This window comes from Myxocyprinus asiaticus, chromosome 4, assembly GCF_019703515.2.
Source record: "Myxocyprinus asiaticus isolate MX2 ecotype Aquarium Trade chromosome 4, UBuf_Myxa_2, whole genome shotgun sequence".
NCBI classification, from domain to species: Eukaryota; Metazoa; Chordata; class Actinopteri; order Cypriniformes; family Catostomidae; genus Myxocyprinus; species Myxocyprinus asiaticus.
The window spans coordinates 35,239,527-35,261,049 of record NC_059347.1 but is presented as its reverse complement, the minus strand read 5'-3'; the positions used below and the strand labels follow the sequence as shown (position 1 = coordinate 35,261,049).

Below are 21,523 nucleotides of genomic sequence, written 5' to 3'. Positions count from 1 at the left end.
ACCAAACACCATTGATTTCCATTCAAAATCTCAGGATCAGAATGTCATAGAGACGTCCAGGTTGACTTATTTCACTCAGGATAGCAAGAAGCCATGTTAAGAATCACTTTGGTAACTGCCTAGCAACCACATGGGCTTACCCTAGCAACCAAGTAATAAAACAAATATCTCTGCACCAGAAAATCGTACAGACTTCCGGGTTGACTTATTTCACTCAGGATGGCAAGTGCTATTTTAAGTATCACCCTGGTAACTGCCTAGCAACCAGATTGGGTTACCCTAGCAACCAAGTAACAAATCACGTAGCTCTGCACCAGAACATCGTAGAGACTTCCGGGTTGACTTAACTCAGGATAGCAAGGAGCCTTGTTAAGTATCATCCTGGTAACTGCCTAGCAACCAAATGGGGTTACCCTAGCAACCATGGAACAACACCAATATCTCTGCACCAGAACATCCTACTGTCATGGGGGTGACCTCTTTCAACTTGGGGCATTTGGTGGGATATCGTGGTGAGAAATGTTGCCACGGCAAGCACCACACACATTTTCTTCAGGAAATGTACCTATCTAGTTAGTTTCTGTTATCACTTCCCTATGCTCCAGTGAGTCGAACCAATCTTCTGTAATCTGGTCCTAGACATAAATAGATCACATGTACCATAGTTATTACGCCATAAACGGGTAGCTGCGGGTTACAATTAGCAGATTTATTTAGGTTTAAATCAGCAAAGCACAAAAGCACTCTCATTTATTTTGCCGCTACTAACCAGTGCACCTGCATGATTTGTTGCAAAATTTCTCAACCACGGTTTGTAGGTAAGTGTTTAATGAGGAAAGAGTGTCCATTGAGGAAATGCCTTCCATCTGATTCCATCTAATATCCAAAGCAGTACACAGGAAATGGAAGAACACAGTACATGGGAATAAATCTTTCTGGGTTCACAGTGACCAGTGAGGAGAATGTCCTTATTTCCACTAAGTATTCCACATGATTCACAAGATTCCAGGTTTCCAAAGACGTCCAAGAACAAAGTTCTGCATGCTGAATGACATGTGTGTGTGTCCAGCAGGTATTGCATTCATAAACCATGTCTAATAACTTCCCTTAGAATATACTGTACCTGCTAGCGTATTCAGTATTTTTTTTAGTCATTCATATAAAAGAAAAAGAAAACCTAAAAAACACTACTGCTAGGGTTATTATTTGGGCTACTTGAAAGTGGAATAATGAAAGTTAAAAGTTATAGGCTAAAGCATTAATTAACACAGCAAACATTAACACATTTAGTTAAAATAAAAACACACAAAAAAAAAAAAACAGGCTAATGTGTAATTATTAATTCCGGCTCATAAATGGATGATGCTCATGACGTAGATTTATGCAACAGAGCTCTTTCACACAAATGGCTACAACAGATTCTGTATTTCTCAAACTGTAAAACACACAGGAAATGCAAACATGGAAAGCAAACCACACACTTTATGAATGCATCATGTATAAAGATGCTGCTGGATTGTATAAAGTCCTCTGTAGTATTTGCATTTCTATGAATAAATATTTGTGGGTGATATTTCACTTGCTAAACTTCTACCATACAAAGAGTGCAAATGAGTGACTACTTAGGCAATACCTCTGGAGCAACCTGGGATTAAATGTCTTGCTTAAAAGGTACCATGGCTCATGGAACACCCCATTTAAGGTTCAAACCTGCAGACCTTTAGTTACCTGCCTAGATATTTACTTACAAGGCTACACTTGTAAGTTCACATTTGAATTTGCAGAATTCACAATCCAAGCTCCCTTTGTTTTATCATATACTCAGAACTCTGTGGTTCCCTAGCTGAAGTTTACTCTGTGTTATCAGACAAAATACTGACAAAGCAGCTTTTTCCTGAATACTGTTTGTTCCAGTCAAACATTAGCATGGCTTTCCTCATTCACTTCAACAGATGAAACAGTCACACTTTACTAGGCCTATCTCTGTAGTGAAGTTTGGGAAGCAAAACATGTCAAACTTGCCCCCATATCGCTGCTGTGTGTAACACAAGTACTCCTAATCATTAACCACAAGTGAAGATAACTGACATGTTTATATAACCCCTGCGTTTGTACAATCAACTCTTGTACTTAGCATGTATGTGTTTTATTTCTAAGCATTATGATAGGAGGAGATACTATATGCACTGTTAAGACATGATGACCTTAAACTGTATGATACTATGGAGATTACAGGAGCACTCTGCTTTCCATGTAAATCAAACTTTCAGCATCATTTACTTATCCATTTGTAATAAATCGCATTATTCTCTGTTTTTGGCGTCAAACTGTGAAGAGGCATGCGCTCAACACGTGCGCACACTGGATGAGCCGGTGAGAACGTCGGTTAAGGTGTTTAGCATACATGCGACGCGAAATTGCGTCCTGGCCAAAAATCTATCCATTTTGACCAGTTTATTCTTACGCCGTTTATAACCTTACACCGATAAAGGAACGCTGTTTATTGCATTTACATGACCACATGCGTTGTCAGTTTATTAAGCATAATCGATGTAAGAACGTGCATGTTTTGATGCTCAATATCAAATAAAAGCACAAATGGAATGGAAAAAAATTGCAAGAACGAAAAGTTGTTATTTTTAACACTAAATAATGCAAGTTCTTGAGTGAACGCATCCAACTGTGAACTAACTCATAGCGCTCATGAATGTGCAATGGACGTCAAGATTTCAACTGAAAAATGACTTAAATTAGTGTTGTTTCTCACCAAAACCTATCTTATGGCTTCAGAAGACTTTGAACATGACGCACAGGATGCATGGACTACTTTTATGGTCCTATTGGGTACTTTAAGATTTAAAGTCAGTATCAACTGCCATTGTTATGAAAAGAGGGGCTGTGATTTAAATGAAAAATTATTGTTTTGTGTTCCACAAAAAAAATAAAGTTTGTTTTTGGAACATCTGGATGAGTAAATGATGACAGAATTTTCATTTTTGGCTGAACTATTCCTTTAATGTAGTGATAACGCTCTCTTTTGGAAACTTACAGCTCGTCTGATGGGCAGTGTTAGAAAGTAACAGAAACAGACTCTCCTGACTCTCAAATTCAGGAACACCTGAAAGCATTTAACACATACGTACACACACTAATTGCTTTTAGCTCCGAGTGAATGAGACTGTTTGTCTACAGTGCCGTAATGGGAGTTGAGAGTTGACAATATGCAAGCCTGCCATAAACGCTCAACCTATCTTGTTACAATAACACATTATTCCCATTACAGTCACACGCACCTTAAAACCCTCACACACCTAACGCATAGTGCCCCTCTTTCATAATGAGGTCATAGAGAAGGACTGTGCGTGTCACTTATTCCCTTCACACTGGGTAAACAGCTGAGCCATCACCAAATGACTTAGTGACGTTCAGTATTCAGAATGACCTCCAGTCCATGGGACAACACCTTTCATTGATCTACTTCTATAATGAGGGTGGTGTAGCATAGTTGTTTAATATTTGGGCAGGTAACTAATGGGTTGCTGGTTTAAAACCTGCAAGGTATGATCCATTAACCTAGCGTTTTATTGTACTATTCCGCTGCTAATTCTTCACCAGTCCATCTGCATATTTAGCAGGTTACTCTATTTACAACAATATTTGCACTACATTGTGTACAACTAAATCTCTTTTACACATGACAATGCAAAGCTTTTTACATCCTGACTCAGTATAGTGCATGTCAGAAATACATTTTCTTAAAAAAAAAATAATCTTCTGTATATTAATTTTTTGTACACTTTATTTCATACTGTTGTATGTACATAGCTTTGTGTCTGTTGTCTGTATGTAATTATTCTGCAGTCTCATATGTTTCTGTGTCTCGCTATAAGCATTTTAATGCCCAGTGTACCCTTGTAAGTTAATATACCTGTACACCAAAATACAAATACACCAACATGTATTGACCATTGTGTCCTTCAGCAAAACCTCCGGTTGCTCCAGGGGCATTGTTCCCGTAGTAAAAGTACTGCAAATCACTTTGGATAAAAGAGTCCTATGTAGGGAAGATTCTAGGTTCTGGCCAAATTGTTTTAAAGATAAATCGAATAAACATTAAATGTGTTCCATATGTTCCTAAATATGTTCCTATAGCTCAACTCGACTGGTAGAGCATGGGGCTAGTAACGCACATACTAGTAAAGTTTATAGCCTGAATGCATTGTAAGTTGCTTATGATAAAATCATCTGCCAAATTCATAAATGTAATTGAGGCTGGAAATTCAGACTGACCAGACTGCAAATAACTGTAAATAATTACATAAGTGCTTTCTATGAGGTGGAAAAAGACCATTACAACAGTGCATAAAGGAAGTTAGTGAAAAGGATAAACCGATCATATCATAGAGGAATTTTGGGCCATTTAGAAAAGTTAACAGCCAGTTAACCTGCCATTTTATTACAAATGAAAACATGATTTGAGAAATGCTCTCTTTCTGCTTTTGTCACAGTGACTAGTGATAATAAATAAAGCCCAAAAGGGCTGGCAGCAATGCTTTTGGCACCCAGAAATCTGAATCAGAGAAAAGATTGTTATTTAAGCACAAACAACAGCTCTGCCTACAAAACACTAAGGTAACACATACATAAAATGTGAACATAAGTTAGACTTTGGTGAGCTTTCCTTTCCTTTTCTCCCCAGTCTTTTCAACAGTATGCAAACTGTGGTCATGAAGTCATTTGAGAGACTGGTTTTGGCCTACCTGAAGAACATAACTGGACCCCTGCTAGACCCCCTTCAGTTTGCTTACTGAGCAAACAGGTCTGTGGATGATGCTGTCAACACAGGACTGCATTATATCCTGCAACACCTCAACGGACCTGGGATTTATGCAAGGATCTTATTTGTGGACTTCAGTTCAGCCTTCAGCACCATCACGCCTGATCTTCTCTCAACCAAACTGACACAGCTCTACATGCCAACCACAATCTGTCGGTGGATCAATAGCTTTCTGACAGATAGGCAGCAGCTAGTGAGACTGGGGGAAATCACATCCGGGACCCTCACTGTTAGCACTGGACACCTCCATACCACGGTCATTGGCCTAATCCGTGAAGGTGAGGAGTCTGCATACAGATGGGAGGTTGAACAGCTGGCTGTCTGGTGCAGTCACAACAACTTTGAGCTGAACAAGCTCAAAACAGTGGAGGTGATAGTGGACTTCAGGAGAAATCCCCCCACACTCCCACACCATCCTGAATAGCACAGTGGCAGCAGTGGAGTCATTCAGGTTCCTGGGCTTTACCATATCTCAAGACCTGAAGTGAGACACCCACATAGACTCCATTGTGAAGAAGGCTCAGCAGAGGTTGTACTTCCTTCAACAGCTGAGGAAGCTCAACCTGTCACTGGAGCTGCTGACTCAGTTCCACTCAGCTGTCACTGAGTCTGTCCTGTGTGCATCTATGGTTTGGTTCAGCCACCAAATTAGACAGAAGGAAACTACAACGGACAGTCAGGACTGCTGAGAGGATTATTGGTGCCCCCCTGCCTACCCTCAATGACCTGTACATCTCCAGAGTGAGGAAATGTGCAGGTAGAATCACTCTGGACCCCACACACCCTGCCCAATCCCTTTTTGAACTGTTGCCCTCTGGCCGGCGCTACAGAGCACTCAGCGCCAGGACATCCAGGCACAAGAACAGTTTTTACCCTCAGGCCATTTTCCACATGAACAATTAAACTGCCTTCAGGACTACCATAGTGCATTAATGTATAAATATGTAATTTACATATGTAAATTCACTCATATTTAATTCAATAACTGTACATACCCCTACCTTGCACATATATTATCACTTGCACATGTACATATGCCATTCTATGTTATATGTCCTATTTTTTTGTATGTCTATTTATGCTCTTACCTTGTTTTATATTCTGTGTCTTACTGTAATGTTCTGTGTGCACTTGGTTGTTTCTACTATCACCAAAAAAACTTCTTGTGTACGTAAGCACACTTGGAAATAAAGATAATTCTGATTCTGACTTAAACAAATGCAGTTTGAGAGACAGTGTCCATAAAAAGCCAAACCAAAGAGATCGTAGAGGATTCCAGAGTCGTTTCTCTCTCATGCACAGTCATCATATGCACAGGCAGAGTCTTTCTAAATGAGTTTGGTCATCTGGCAACCAGACAGAATGAAAGGACAGATCCCAAAGGAACAAGGGAACAAAGGAATGAAAGGGTAGAATTTCACAAGAGGGAGAGGATAGAGAAAACACCGGGGGGGGGGGGAAACCAAGTGAAAAAACGAAAAATTGAATAAATATGAAAATCTATGACACTCACATAAAGTGGAACCTCTTCCCTGCTAAGCTCCATTGTAGCACCAGCACCTAAAAGGAGAGAGAACACATTTTTAAACATGGTAAAGACAAACACACACACACACACACACACACAAACCACCACAAACCAAACACATATAAAAATAAAAAAGCACATTTGAACAGAACAGACCCCCACGTTTGTGTGGACCAATGTGCCACTCAAAAAAACTGAAAACAGTTGAAAAACTTTGAGAGGACAATGTCTATTAAAAATATATATAATATTGACATGGAGAGAGGAAAAGAGCAAACAGTACACAAGGAGCAAAATAACCACTAGAGAGAGCTGAACATTTTTCTCATTTCTTTTTTATGTTAACATTACAGCATTTAATGCAGACCTTGTCCGATATGACCATTCATAAATAAAACATATGAAAAAAAGGAATATTCACAACCTCACTGAAATCTCACTGTCTGTTTGTCCGTCCTATCAGTTTTGCTGACTCATAGAGTCACTCGAATTTCCCTTTAATTAGGCCAAATCCGCAGAGGGGGAGGAGAACAAAAACCTTGCCTTTTAATTTGGACATGTTCACATGACTATGTGGACAACAGAGGGCTTAATCTTTTGATCCTCCAAATGTCAGAACAGAGCGTCCATCAGAACGCAATCCTCTGTCTGTCTAACTCGCACTGTGCCAAAACACCACTGCAATGTTCTATATTACAATAAGTAAGTGGGAGAGGAAGGCCATATATTGATATGGATGTGATTTAGCTATAAATGGGGAAATCAATCTTGTCAAAATCAATACAAAAAAACATGCTCTGCATTGTAAAACTTGGTGTTTTATAATTCATGAAAAAAAATATTATGTGTTTACCTTGACTCTACTTTAAATTACTTTAGTTTATTTTCCACTGACCCCTATTGTTCCTAATAAGCCCACTGAGCAAATAACTCATTGAACCTCTTATTAAACTGAATTCATAGTTTTTTTTTTTGTTTTTTTTTTGCCAATTTGGTTACTTAGGAGACCTGGCTGGAGTCACTCAGCACACCCTGGGATTCTAACTAGCGAGCTAGCGAACTCCAGGGGTGATAACCAGCATATTTTACCACTGAGCTACCACTGAGAAAATGAACAGGCACAGAAAATATTGTAAGATTCAGAAATTAAATATTTCATCAACTGGTTATTATGTTTGAGGTCTAAATCTAAAAAAAAAGAAAAATAATTAAAAAAAATAAATAATGAAAATTAAGCTGTTTATTTAGTAAAATGTGAAGCATTTACATTTTATGAAGCATAGTGGGCTTATTAAGAACACATGTGGGCTTAAATGTACACATGTTCCTTATAAGCCCACTCCAGACTTTTCACGTTTGCGGTCAAATAAAGTAACTTAATTTTTTGTCAGTTTATGACAAAAACATAACATAAGTGTTTAGATGAGAGATTAATCTTTGATTTAGCACCATCCGCTAAATGTACACTAGCATAGATTGCTTAAAAGCTAAAAAGGAAGTTAATAATTTTACATTATACAACACTTAGTTCCGCGCCATTTATGTGATAGACAAGCAGCTTTCCACGTTTCACCATGGCTAAATGGTTTTCTAAAGAATTAGAGAATAAAAACATCATGGTTATTTATGTAACCTCCGTTCCCTGATGGAGGGAACAAGACGTTGTGTCGATGTAGTGACACTAGGGGTCACTCTTGGGAGCCCAATACACCTCTGGTCTTTGATAAAAGGCTAATGAAAATTGGCAAGTGGTATTTGCATGCCACTACCCCGGACATACAGGTATAAAAGGAGCTGGTATGCAACCACTCATTCAGGTTTTATGCTGAGGAGCCGATATAAGGTCCGGCCATTTCAGCGGGTAATTCAGCGTTGTGGCAGGAGGGACAGCTCCTAGTGTCACTACATCGACACAACGTCTCGTTCCCTCCATCAGGGAACGGAGGTTACACAAGTAACCATGACATTCCCTATCTGTCACTCACTCGACGTTGTGTCGATGTAGTGACACTAGGGGTCCCTATACGAAACGCCACAACTGTCTGAACTGTGTTACGTGAACTGGCGGTGTGTGGTGGGCAGACTACTGTGTGCCTCATAGCCAGCAAACCAGGTTGACACGTAACCTCCCCCAACATAGTTATGAGTGTCGAACGGCCCTTTTTTGGGACAAGTCGACTACCCAAAAGATAGAGAAAGGCTTAACCCTTTTCTACTCCCTAAAAAAGAAGGGGGATTATCCGACTGGGCCGCCAGGTCTAGTCGGGGGTGTCCCTCCCAAGATGAAGACACCGCTGAGACCACACCTCGCCCAAAGAGAGGGGGGGATATTTAAGTGGAAGAATACGTCACATGGTCTTTCCAACCATGTGGAGAGTCTTCCAACAGGGAAACGAACTAGCAGAAGATATATATCGCATGGAGTTAGCCTTACAGGGAACCACCACATGCAGAGCACCTACCCCAGAACAGGACTCTTAATTAGCACGTGTACTGGGCCGGCAGTGAGTCTCTCTGAAAACTCGACTGCCACAGGGCTCGGAGGAAGTCAACCAGGGAACAAAGTTTGTGAACACTACTGGGAATTAATGGCGCACGTCTTCAGCTCCAAGGGAGGTGGAAGGCGCTATGTGCAAGCGATACACCCGGCCAGCTATCCCGGGCTTATCCGCTTGTGTTGCGTGCCACTACCTGGGACAAAACCGGTTCCACCCGGAGGCTGTAGAACCTTGCAAAGGTGTTGGGTGTTGCCCAGCCCGCTGCTCTGCAAATGTCTGTTAGAGAGGCACCTCTGGCCAGGGCCCAGGAGGCCGCTACACCTCTGGTAGAATGGGCTCATAGCCCTACCAGGGGCGGCATGTTCTGGGCGAGATATGCCATAGTTATGCTGTCAATGAGCCAGTGGGCAATCCTCTGCTTGGAGACAGCGCTTCCTTCCCGCTGTGCACCAAAGCAGACAAAGAGCTGCTCGGAGATTCTAAAGCTCTATGTGCGATCCAAATAGATGCGTAAAGCGTGCACCGGACACAGCAATGACAGGGCTGGGTCTGCCTCCTCCTGGGGCAGGGCTTGCAGGTTCACCACCTGGTCCCTAAAAGGGGTGGTGGGAACCTTGGGGACATAGCTCAGTCAGGGTCTCAGGATCACATGAGAGTAACCCGGACCGAACTCCTGGCACGTTTCGCTGACAGAGAACGCTTGCAGGTCACCTACCCTCTTGATGGAAGTGAGCACATTCAGGAGGGCAGACTTCAAGGAGAGTGCCTTAAGCTCGGCTGACTGCAAAGGCTCAAAGGGGGCTCTCTGTAGACCCTGAAGAACTACGGAGAGGTCCCATGAGGGAACGAGGCATGGTCTGGAGAGATTCAGCCTCCTTGCGCCTCTTAGGAACCTGATGATCAGGTCGTGCTTCCCTAAGGACTTACCGTCGACTGCGTTGTGGTGTGCTGCTATGGCGGCAATGTACACCTTCAAGGTGGAAGGGGAAAGCCTCCCTTCCAGCCTCTCCTGCAGGAAGGAAAGCACTGATCCGACTGTGCATCTATGGGGGTCTTCGCATCGGGAAGAACACCACAGCAAACAGATGCCATATAAAGGCATACAGGCGCCTCGTGAGGGGGACCCTAGCCTGAGTGATCATCACCGCGGGTGGTAGACTGCTTAGGTCTTCCGCGTCCTGTCCGGGGGCCAGACATGGTCTGGGCGCGGGTGCCAGAGGGTGCCCTGCCCCTGAGAAAGAAGGTCTTTCCTCAGGGGAATTCGCCAGGGGGGAGCTGTCGCGAGGAGCGTGAGGTCTGAGAACCACGTCTGGGTGGGCCAGTAGGGTGCTACCAGGACGACCTGCTCCTCATCCTCCCTGACCTTGCTCAGGGTCTGTGCAAGCGGGCTCACTGGGGAAACGCATATTTGCGTTAGCCAGGGGGCCAGCTGTGTGTCAGCGTGTCTATGCCGAGGGAAGCCTCGGTGAGGGCGTACCAGAGCGGGCAGTGGGAGGATTCTTGGGAGACAAACAGGTCCACCTGTGCCCGTCCGAGTCTCCACTCTCCCCTGAGGGTAACCTGCCGTGACAGCACGTCCACTGCAGTGTTGAGGTTGCCCGGGATGTGAGTGGCTCGCAGCGATTTGAAGCGCTGCTGACTCCAGAGGAGGAGACGGCGGGCGAGTTGTGACATACAACGAGAGCGCAGACCGCCTTGGCGGTTGACATATGCTACCGTTGCCGTGCTGTCTGTCCGAACTAACAGGTGCTTGCCCTGGATCAACGGCCGGAACCTCCGCAGGGCAAGCAGAATTGTCAACAACTCGAGTCAGTTGATGTGCCAATGCGGTCGCGGGCCCGTCCAGAGGCCGGCCACTGCGTGCCCATTGCAAACAGCGCCCCAGCCCATTTTGGAGGCGTCTGTCATGAAGGGTCTGTGTCGAGGAAGGATTGAGACGTGGAAGTACACATCCTTCAGGTCTACCGCCACGAACCAATCTTGATGCCAGACGCTCGCCAGAATGCGTTTTTGAGTCAGCAGCTTGAACGGGAGTCTGTGTAAAGCCCGGTTCAGTACTCACAGGTCCAAGATTGGCCGCAACCCACCGCCTTTTTTCGGTACGATGAAGTAGGGGCTGCAAAACCCTTTCTTCATCTCGGCTGGAGGGACAGATTCTATCGCGTCCTTCCGTAGGAGGGTAGTGATCTCCGCACAGGGTGGCAGCGTTTTCGCCCTTGACCAAGGTGCGGGATCTTGAGCCGCGCCAGGGCAGGATGTGCTGGATTGCCTCCATCTGCTGCTTCACCGCCGAGAACTGCTGGGCAAAGTCCTCGACGGTGTCGCTGAATAGGCCCGCCTGGGAAATGGGGGCAGCAAGGAACCGTGTCTTGTCGGCCTCGCCCATCTCGACCAGGTTGAGCCAAAGGTGGAGCCTCTGGACCACTAGTGTGGCCATCGTCCGCCCGAGAGACCGCGCCGTGACCTTCATCGCCCAGAGAGCGAGGTCGGTCGCCGAGCACAGTTCCTGCATCAAATCTGGGGTGGAAATACCCTTGTGCAGTTCTTTCAGCGCCTTGGCTTGGTGGACCTGCAGGAGAGCCATGGCGTGCAGGGCAGAGGCGGCTTGTCCAGCAGCAATGTAGGCTTTAGCTGTCAGGGACGACGTGAGCCTACAGGGCTTGGACGGGAGCTTAGGGCGTCTGCGCCAGGTGGCAGCGCTCTGCGGGCATAGGTGCACCGAGAGCACCTTATCCACCGGGGGAATTGCCGTATAGTCCTTGGCCGCCCCGCCATCGAGGGTAGTGAGAGCGGGGGAACTGCGGAGTCGGGGCCGGGCAGTAAAAGGTGCCTCCCACGACTTCGTCAGCTCCTCATGCACTTCCGGGAAGAATGGCACTGGAGCGGGGCGTGGCTGCTTTGAGCGGCGCCGCGAGCCCAGAAACCAATCATCAAGCCGCGAGGGTTCAGGGGAGAGTGGAGGGTTCCACTCTAACCCTTTCTCACGAAAGCAAGCCGCAACCGCAACGTTGCCATGGTCATGTTTTCGCAGTGAGAACATGAACCATTCACATACGCTGCCTCCGTGTGGGTCGCACCCAGACACGAAAGACAGCGATCATGACCATCCGAAGTTGAGAGATAACGACCGCAACCAGGAATAACACACAATCAGAAAGGCATCTTTAAAAAGACGCGTCTTTAAAAAGACGTTCTGTGTGTGCGTTCTTTTAGAGAAATATATACTCTTTTAGAGGGGAAAAAAGCTCTTTCAGAAAATATACTCTCTAGTTTTTCTGCCGAAGCGCCCAGGGGAGTTCTCTAAAGTGCACCAGTGCAGAGGAGGGAGAAGCCGCTGAAATGCGCTGTCAGATCCAGCAGAGGTGAATGAACAGTAGTATTCAGCTCAATGAGCATGACCGTTCGGCTCCGAAGAGAAAATCTGAATGAGTGGTTGCATACCAGCTCCTTTTATACCCGTATGTCCGGGGGAGTGGCATGCAAATACCACTCACCAATTTTCATTGGCCTTTTATCAAAGACCAGAGGTGTCTCGGGGTCCCAAGAGTGACCCCTAGTGTCACTACATCGACACAAATTCGAGTGAGTGACAGATAGGGAACCACTTTTGTGGAACTTAAAATGTTCTTCAGTGGCATTAGGCTTGGTTCTAACTGGAACCTTTATGGTTAAAATAAGGGTTTGGTCAAGCTCAGAAATGTTAAAGTTTATACAATTTCATATGATTGAAGATTGTTCCTTGTAACTGATGTTTGGAGAGGTGCGAATCATTAGAGGAAGTGTAAAAATGTGTAAGAAATAATAACTGAAATACAACAGGCAGGTGCGTTTTAATTTGTAGGAATCCTGTTTGTTGTTTTTACACAAATGCAAGTGTAATCAGTGACTTTTCAGGAACTGTCTGGTCACCTGTAACTCAATACAGCCTACAGATCTAATAACACGTACACAGACACAAACACACAAACACAAACACTGAGACAGCTGAGAGAGAAACCACGAATACTGGATAGTTAAATGCAAACCTACATCACTGGTGAACATATACCAAATATATGCTGTAATGTACATTTGTGCGAGAATGAATGAGTAAATGAGGGAATCATAAATTCAAGAGCACAACAGACTAAGAGAGAGAGACAGAAAGAGATTGATCAACCTTTAGATAAAGACTAAGTCAGTGTTACACAATCCCAACCAGTCAGGCATACACTGGGAAAAACGGTGTTTCCTTTGCAATGTGTTCTCACGACATACTGTACATCTACCTTCTAACTAGTGGTGCAACTAACAGGAAATTTGAGCCCGATACCGATCTCCGATTTTTTAACAATAAGATCGGCCGATACTGATTCAAGTGCCTGTGGTAAGCAGGGCGGAGACAAGCGGCATCTGGGCAGAGCGAGGCCAGGAAGATAAGTGGCGAATGACTTCCACCTGCGCATCACACCTGCCTCGCGTTGCAGCGAGGGGAGGTGGGAGTATTTAAGGAGAAGAGACAGCGGAAAACGGGAGAGAGATGTACGAAGCTTGTCCACGTGTTTGACTGTTTTTATGATTTGACGCAGCTGGCTGAAAAGCAGTGCGTGTTTTTGTTTTTCTGTACACTGAAAAGTGTCATTAAATGTCTATGTGTTTGTCAAGCCGGTCCCAGCTTCCTTAATTGTTACAGTGCCCTTTGCCACACTTTGGCAAGTTATATTGTGCAGTTATATGTTTATGCCCCACACAGTTAAAGTACAGTAACACTTTACAAAAAGGTTCCATTTGTTAACATTATTTAACAACATTACTGTAGTTAACATGAACTAATGAACTTAATGTTAGTAACAACATATACTATTTTTTTTTTTAAATCAAAACTTGTATTAATTAACATTAGTTAATGCACTATGATCTAAAATGAACTAATAATGAACAATTGTAATTTTATGAACTAACATTATAATTAATAAATGCTGTAAAAATATATTGTTCATTGTTTGTTCATGATACCCAATGCATTAACTAATGTTATTGAATGGAACCTTTTTATAAAGTTACCAAAATTACATTAAAATTACATTAATTGTGACTTGCTAACATTTATTTGTTTTGAAACAGTTATGAATAGTTCTGTTGCCAGTAGTGGTCGACCAATATATCACCGAGGCTGATAAATCGGGCAGATAGTCTGACTTTAATTATCGGCATCGGCCGATAGATTTTCCCGTTTGGCCAATTTGTTTCTTGAGGGTGCTGAGAATTGCCTGCTTTCATGTGAAGTGTCTGAGACATGTAAACGACCAGTCATGGTTTGTTTTATTATTATGTGCCATCGTGTTTCTACAATAATAGACCGGTGTGCAACACAGTGTCATTTAAAAGGTCTGCATATCAGGGCCACAACAGACGCTCTTTTGAGCTCATAATGTTAAAGCGCTCGCCTTTTTCATTCTCCCTCTCTCTCTCCTCAACAGTTCCCTGTAACATTTAACGGTCTTGTCTAATGATAAAAGGCAAATATCAATAAAACTAATATCATATGCCGTCTGCAAATATGCACATATCTCATTTAAACAGATGTAATAACCCAACCTAATACAACTTTAGCAGATCCAGCATCCTGTATTGCACTTGTGTATATGGTTGTGTGACAATAAAAGTGATTTGATTTGATTTGATGTTCAATTGGTTTGATTCTGTATTTTTTTAGTAAATGCGATTACTAATGTGGACATGCCATCCATGGTTGCTGGACTACTGTGTGTACTGTTATTTCCTTCTTCCTAATATATTAACAATTTCGTCATGTGCAAATAAATTACTAAAATTTGATGACTAAACAGAAACATGAAGAAAATGCTATCTACCATTTAAATTACAATATTATTTTTTATGTTTTGTGTGAAATTGAGTAAATATAGTGCTAAATAAGTGTTTTATATATATATATATATATATATATATATATATATATATATATATATATATAGAACTTTTATGTTTGCTATTTACTATATTATATTGTGTGATGTATCGGCATTGTATCGGCCTATCAGCTACCCTGCACTCTGGATATCGGCATCGGCCATTAAAAAACCCATATCGGTCAACCACTGGTCAATATCAAAAGTCATTGTGACATACTGGTAAGCAGTAAAAACCATGAGAGCATCACTCATGGGGGTGGGGGGTTTACTCATTAAAACTTCTCAAATTCACCCTTAAAAAACTGCTCCAATGAGAAATCATTAATATCTATGATTTGTTTACAGTCTTTGGCATTTTGCGGTAACACAAATCACTAATTATTAAGCAAATGCATCAAGACGCAGTGCCTTTATGGTTAAAATGTAATTGTGATTAGTGGTAATGTGACCAACATTAATCTGATTTCACTTGGGATCCTCACAGAATAGCGCTGAGATGAGTGACTGATGAGATGTTGAGAGCACCTGGAGAGCGCGCGTGTTTGATTGATACCGCGAGTGGGCACATTGAAGGGAGTGAAGCTGAAAGTGCTCATGATCGCTCAAACAGTCTCTATCGCTCAACATAACATCTGATTGTCACGACTTATGTTACATCACGTATACTCAGATTTGTATACACGTTTATTTGTTGTTTAATTCATTTTTATACCCGTTTGCAGTCTCTTTATGCTCTCAGTGCTCACAGTGCAGCAAGAATTATTACCTTAATGATTCTAGAAAATGGGCAACTTAATATTCATATTCATAAATTTGTGAATACTTAGAATTGCCAACAATTCACCCTCCAGAGGCCAAACTGTCATGCATCTAGGTCTGAGAAAGCACCCGTTCATTCGAGTAGTACTCGCCTTGATTCTAGGCAGGATCTGCCGATCACAGACTTAAGACGAAGTTCGGCCGATTTAGATCGGTGGCTGATCGATCGGTGCACCCCTACTTCTAACCCACCACATTATTCCAGCAGGTGTTCTGTTGTCCAGTATACCAAATTAATCTTATCTAGTCTTTGAGGCTGTCTTAGTTACTCTGATGCATGATTCTTGCTTTTATTGCAGTAGGCAACGATACTCATTGTCATGCTCTCTATCTCTCACAAAAACAAATAAGCAGGGCTTAAAAATGGACTCAACAGGACCAGTCGAACAGACAACTCTTAGAACAAACACACAGACATGCACTTTTTAAGGGAAAGAACAAGACAAAGCAAGAGACAGCCAAAGAAAAAAACAAATAGAGGGAGTGAGCTACAGATTGAGGGGGGGGGGGGGGTTGCCCTGAGTGACCTGAGTCTGTTTCAGTTTCTCTGGGTTAAATCAACCTGACTTTGGCCAGACAGGCTCAAATTCCACTTGCAATCTACTGACACATGCCAGATGTCCTCTGTATCACCCTGAATATGTTATAAATCCATCACAATCACGTGCTGCATGTCTGCAGGGCCTCTACCAGGTCAAAATTGTTGCAAACAAGAAATGAAAGGATTAGTTCACCCATTAAAAAGAAACTTCTGTCATCATTTACCCACACTCGTGTCATTGCAAACCCGAATGGCTTTCTTCTGAGGAACACAATAGAAGGAATTCTGAAGAATATACTGGTTGTACACAACAACAAAGTATCCATTCTTGGGTGGACTATTCCTTTAAAGATTTTTGAGTTTGAATTACAACATATGTCACATACAGTATGTAAGCCTAACAATTTTTTAAGGTTAGATTCTGAGCACCAATGACAAAGTGAGAAGAATTTTGGGTTGGACTGTTCATCGAACCAATTCAGATTAACAATGGCTTAATTACATGTTCTAGAAACACAATTACCTCAAGAGAAATAACAACACAGTAGGGCTGCAACAACTAATCGATAAAATTTATAATTTATCAATAACGGAATTCATCGACAACTAATTTAATTATCGATTAGTTGGATATACAGTACAGTGCAAAAGTTTTAGGCACTTGTGAAAAATGTTGCATAGTGAGGCAGTAAATGCGAGTAAATTTCGCACTATGCGACCAAAAAACGTCTGTTATTAGCCACTGGCAAGTAAATATTAACATTTCACTCGCCAGTGATAGAGTTGCGTAGTGTTGAAGCACCGAGGCTCTTTTACTGAATAAAAAGCAATTGATTAAGAAGCTGGATTCAGCCTCGTCTTTCCCTGCATGCTGTCTCATGCGCATGCAGGAAAAAGCATTTGTGTCTCATTCAGTTGAACTCGAAAGAGCAGCTCTCTTGAGAGAGTGTGAAGATGAACCACTTCTCAAGCGCTCTGATGTGCACGCCATCTACAGAGGCTTGCGCCAAACTCCCGCGAAAATATAAACGTATTAATTTTGTGAAGGCAAAGCGCTCCAGTTTCACTTAACGGCCATGTAATGGCAAATGTCCGTGGTCATTGTGGGTTTATTCAAGCAGTGTTAATAACACGCAGTGAGACAGAGGAGATGACCTGCTCTATTTCTGTGGAGATGATAAAATGCAAGAAACAGAATCTCAAAGTCTTCCTTCACGAGAAATAAGGGCTTGTGAGTTAATCAGAGAGCCTTAAAATAATGTGTGAAAGTGAAGAATTTAAGGCAGAAATATTTTACTATTGCATAAAATAATATAATATAATACAATATAATATAATATAATATCTATACAGGTTGGCTGGGTTACAAAAGAAGCAAAAGAAAACAAAACATTGAAAAAGTCCAATGGATCAAAAGTACATTGGACAAATAAGAGATATATTTTAGTTATTTAGACATATTTTGATAATTAAAATATTATTTTAATTATTTTAAATGTTGTACTTTTATATTTGACTGTCATTCATACATTTTTGAAGCCTTAAAAAAGAAATCATATACCCTTATTGTATTATATGACCCAAGCTAAATTTGTATAAATGACTTTGTTGTGTGCATGAAACACACATAGTGAGTTTGTATGGTAATTAATCGTCATATTCGTGAAACACCTAAAACATAATTGCAATTATTTGTTTGACAGCTAAATTTTCAGCTAAATTTCACAATTGTGACCCCTAATTTTCATTATTAGGTTCCTACCTTGTGAATTGTTTTGTTAAAAATGTGTACAAAATTTCAAACAGTGACAACAGCTTGTGATTTCATGACATCATATAAATTGATAGAATGTGAAATTTGTACATTTTTAAAAAGCTAAAATGTGATAAAAATCATAAAGCAAAATCTAAAAAAGAAATTACAATATACTATATTGCGTGAATATATATGAAGAGGCCCCCTCTCTTAGTTTGCTATATATATTTTTTATTTACATTATGCTTACGTCATCAAAAGTCTGGCGAGTAAAAACAAAAATGTACTAGCCAATGACGATTCTTTCTCCAACATGATCGTAGAGGGTTGTGAGGATGTCTTCAGAAATAATGCCATAAATAGTTTTCATTGATCAACTAACATCATACAAAGTCCAGTAAACATAAAAAAAACTAAATCAATATTTGGTGTGGCCACCTTTGCCTTTAAAACAGCACCAATTCTCCTAGGTACATCTGGACACAGTTTTTCTTGGAGAATTCGCCACAGTTCTTCTATCTATTTCGGCTGTCTCAGTTGCTTCTGTCTCTTCTTGTATTCCCAGACTGACTCGATGTTCAGTGGGGGCTCTGTGGGGCAATGCCATCTCTTACAGAGCACCCTGTTCTTCTATTCTAATCTTTTCTATTTGCAAAAGTAATGTTTGGGAGTCTAAAATGTATTTTTCCTATTGACACACTAAAGCTGAAGATATAAATAACCATCTTATGACAAATGTTTTTGTGAAACATCTTGGGCTGCATCAACTAATTGATAAAATCGATGATTATCGATAATGAAAATCATCGACAATGAATTTCATTATCGATTATTTGGATATATGCAGCCTGCACTGAGAAGCTCAGCCAGTGACGTCACTTTACAGCCCAGTTAAAATTTGTTGCATGATGAAACTCATTTGAAAAATGACGGAGACAAATTGAAGTGGGAAAAACACGACCCAAGATGTCCAGCGCACAAGAACACTTTACAAACACTTCAAAGAAGATCATAGAAAGCATACAGTTTAATGTGGACTGGTTGCTGCATCAGGTGCGTTTAAAGAGGGCGTGTGCTGTTTGATGCGCTTAAGAGTTGTTTCTCTCCAGTGCATAACTTACATTTTACTGCTATTTTCTATGTTTTTTAATGTATACATGTTATGAATTCAAAATCAGGCGCATACTTCAGGGTATTTCGCAAAACTGTTTGTTTTTACCACATGCGAGTCTCCGTTAAACTTCAATGAGCGCCAATCAAACCGACAGCAACGGAGAAAGGGAGCGCAATCATTTTGATTGAACTTTGCGGTTTAGTAACCGTGCAACATCCTACCAAGATTTCAGTTTCAATGTGCAGCTTTCATGGATATCACAATGATGTCTCAGCGGTCAAGATGTGCCGGTTTTTAAAGTGTTTTACATGATCACTCCTCATCATGTGAGCACATGTAATATAATGAGCACCAGGGGTTGAGTTTTCAGCACAAGATTGAATTTGCCCTGCGTTTACAGATCATTGTACTATATTAAACTGTCAACCTTGTCTCATAGAATGAACGTTACTCTATATACATTTTTGCAAACTGACTTTTATGTGCTACTTTCTATGTTTCGCTGCAGTTTCCTGATGAAATTAACACTAGAGGAGCTACAACAACTGTGTGTTTTATTCATTGTCACACAAATCATGAGTACAATTGCTGATTATGACTTAATAAAAACTTATTTTTCACTCTATTATTCACCCCCCGCTATGTTATGATATCAAAACACTTTAACGCATGATTTAAAAACAATACATTTTAACACTTGTATTACAGACCCACCTACATATACACACTTATTTCCTGCATCATTTGCTTGTTTGGTAGCTCACTTTAAAGAGTGTTGGACTTTGAACTCAACAGCTGCGTTTCAAGACCAGACAAAGACGCATGAAAGAGAAAGTGGCATAGAAGCGACACGAAATAACAGTTACCTAAGGAAAAAAAAAATTCTTTAGAATTTGCATTTTAGAACACTATCGGTTAGGGTTAGGTGTTAGTTATGGTAAGGATGTCTGTTTTGTTAAACTCTCATTTATCTTTACAGACACTTTTTGGTTAGGTTTAGGGTAAAGTTTTAGATAAGAGAAGTACGTTTTACTTATTAAAACATCCATCTAAACTTCACCTTAAAAAACCATGTCTGATCACAACCTCATTTCGCTCAGTTTTGGTGCCCCCACTGGACATTTCACTTGGAAACTGCAGCCAAACGTGTGCACATATTTTCAGTTTTGCAAAAATGTTGCAATGTTCATGTAAATTTCATGAGACCAGGCTATTATCTGTATATAAAGCTGAATATAACTTATAATAAATTATTAATAAAATTTCAGTTTTTATCCAATTAATCGATTAATCAATGTAATAATCGAAGGTTAATCAATTATCAAAATAATCATTTTACCCTACAAAACAGTCTATTCTAATGCAACATTTTCTGTTAAACAGCCTGAAATGTCATTTAAAGACTAATGTTAGTCTTGTGGGATTTTTACCAGCTACCCTGTAGGCCTTTCGAGCATTCTTTTGTTGTCTCTGTTTGCTCAGTATTCAATAGAGCAAAGGAGAGAGACAAAGACTGATGAGGAGCGCACTTCAAAGTGCCTTTCATGCCAGACCCTCCTCTTTCTCTGGCCTGAGAGTGAGGACCGAGACTCTCTCAGGCCACGCTGTTCATGCAACTTAAAACTGCAGATTCAAGGAAGGAGGAAGTCAAAATTGCTCCTGATAAGGACACAATGCCCTTCGACCCTCTCTGTGTTCAAGACATACTCCAGATAGGCTCTTATACAGCCGCTGGCATAAAGTGTTTATCTGGAGTTCAGTAAACATAGTCATGGCTCCCCCAACATTATATAACTGGTCAGAGTAAATGCGGAGAATGAAAGGGGTGCTTGAAACACTATCGATAACGATTCTGCTAGCTACAGTACATGGTCACAATTCAGTGAAAGTAAATGGACACAACTGATTTAGTCTAATTACAGGGAGGGATATGGTGCTGTCACTCAATGTAATACCACCATAAAATATATTCCCATTCACTTTTTAATCATCTTAGTGAGCCATATAAACACAACACTTCAGAAGACATGACAGCAAGACTGTAGTTAATCCAATGTGATTCATTTTCACCATACAGACTACAATACAGGAATTTGGGTGGGTCCAAAAAGAAAAACACCAACTCAGTATCAGTAACAAGTGTCATTGGCTGGCTCAGCTTGAAATTAGACCAATGCCCTGATGCTAGTCTATTCTGGCTGACTGTTCCAGCCACACAAATCTGTTTTTGCATCACTCATAATAATCAAGCTTTGTGTCTGCATGTAGTGTAATGTAGTTTAGTAACTTTCAGAGAAATGCCCTTTGTTATCAAAGCCTGTAACCAATCACTGCCAACCCAGCCTCTCAACAGAAGATGATTATTCTCACACTCAACCCACTGACTAATTTTTATTTATTTATTGTCTAATAGCAATAAAAGTCATATGAGGCTTAATCCTAAATATTCATACAAATTTAATGACATTCTAATTAGCTAAGAAGAAAATAAAATGATCAATTGAAATTAAAGCGGGAC

At 41.3% G+C, this 21,523-nt stretch overlaps 1 protein-coding gene across 7 annotated transcripts in view; it reads right to left on the bottom strand.

Annotated features, from left to right (window-relative positions):
- arhgef28a (Rho guanine nucleotide exchange factor (GEF) 28a) overlaps window positions 1-21,523 on the bottom strand; it is a 142,286-nt gene that overhangs the window by 118,082 nt on the left and 2,681 nt on the right. For all 7 annotated transcript variants that reach the window (XM_051688150.1, XM_051688141.1, XM_051688191.1 and 4 more), the window contains exon 2: window positions 6,351-6,397. In XM_051688150.1, coding sequence (XP_051544110.1) covers window positions 6,351-6,383 — 33 coding nt within the window. In that variant the 5' untranslated portion in view covers window positions 6,384-6,397. The remainder of the gene's footprint in view (window positions 1-6,350; window positions 6,398-21,523) is intronic.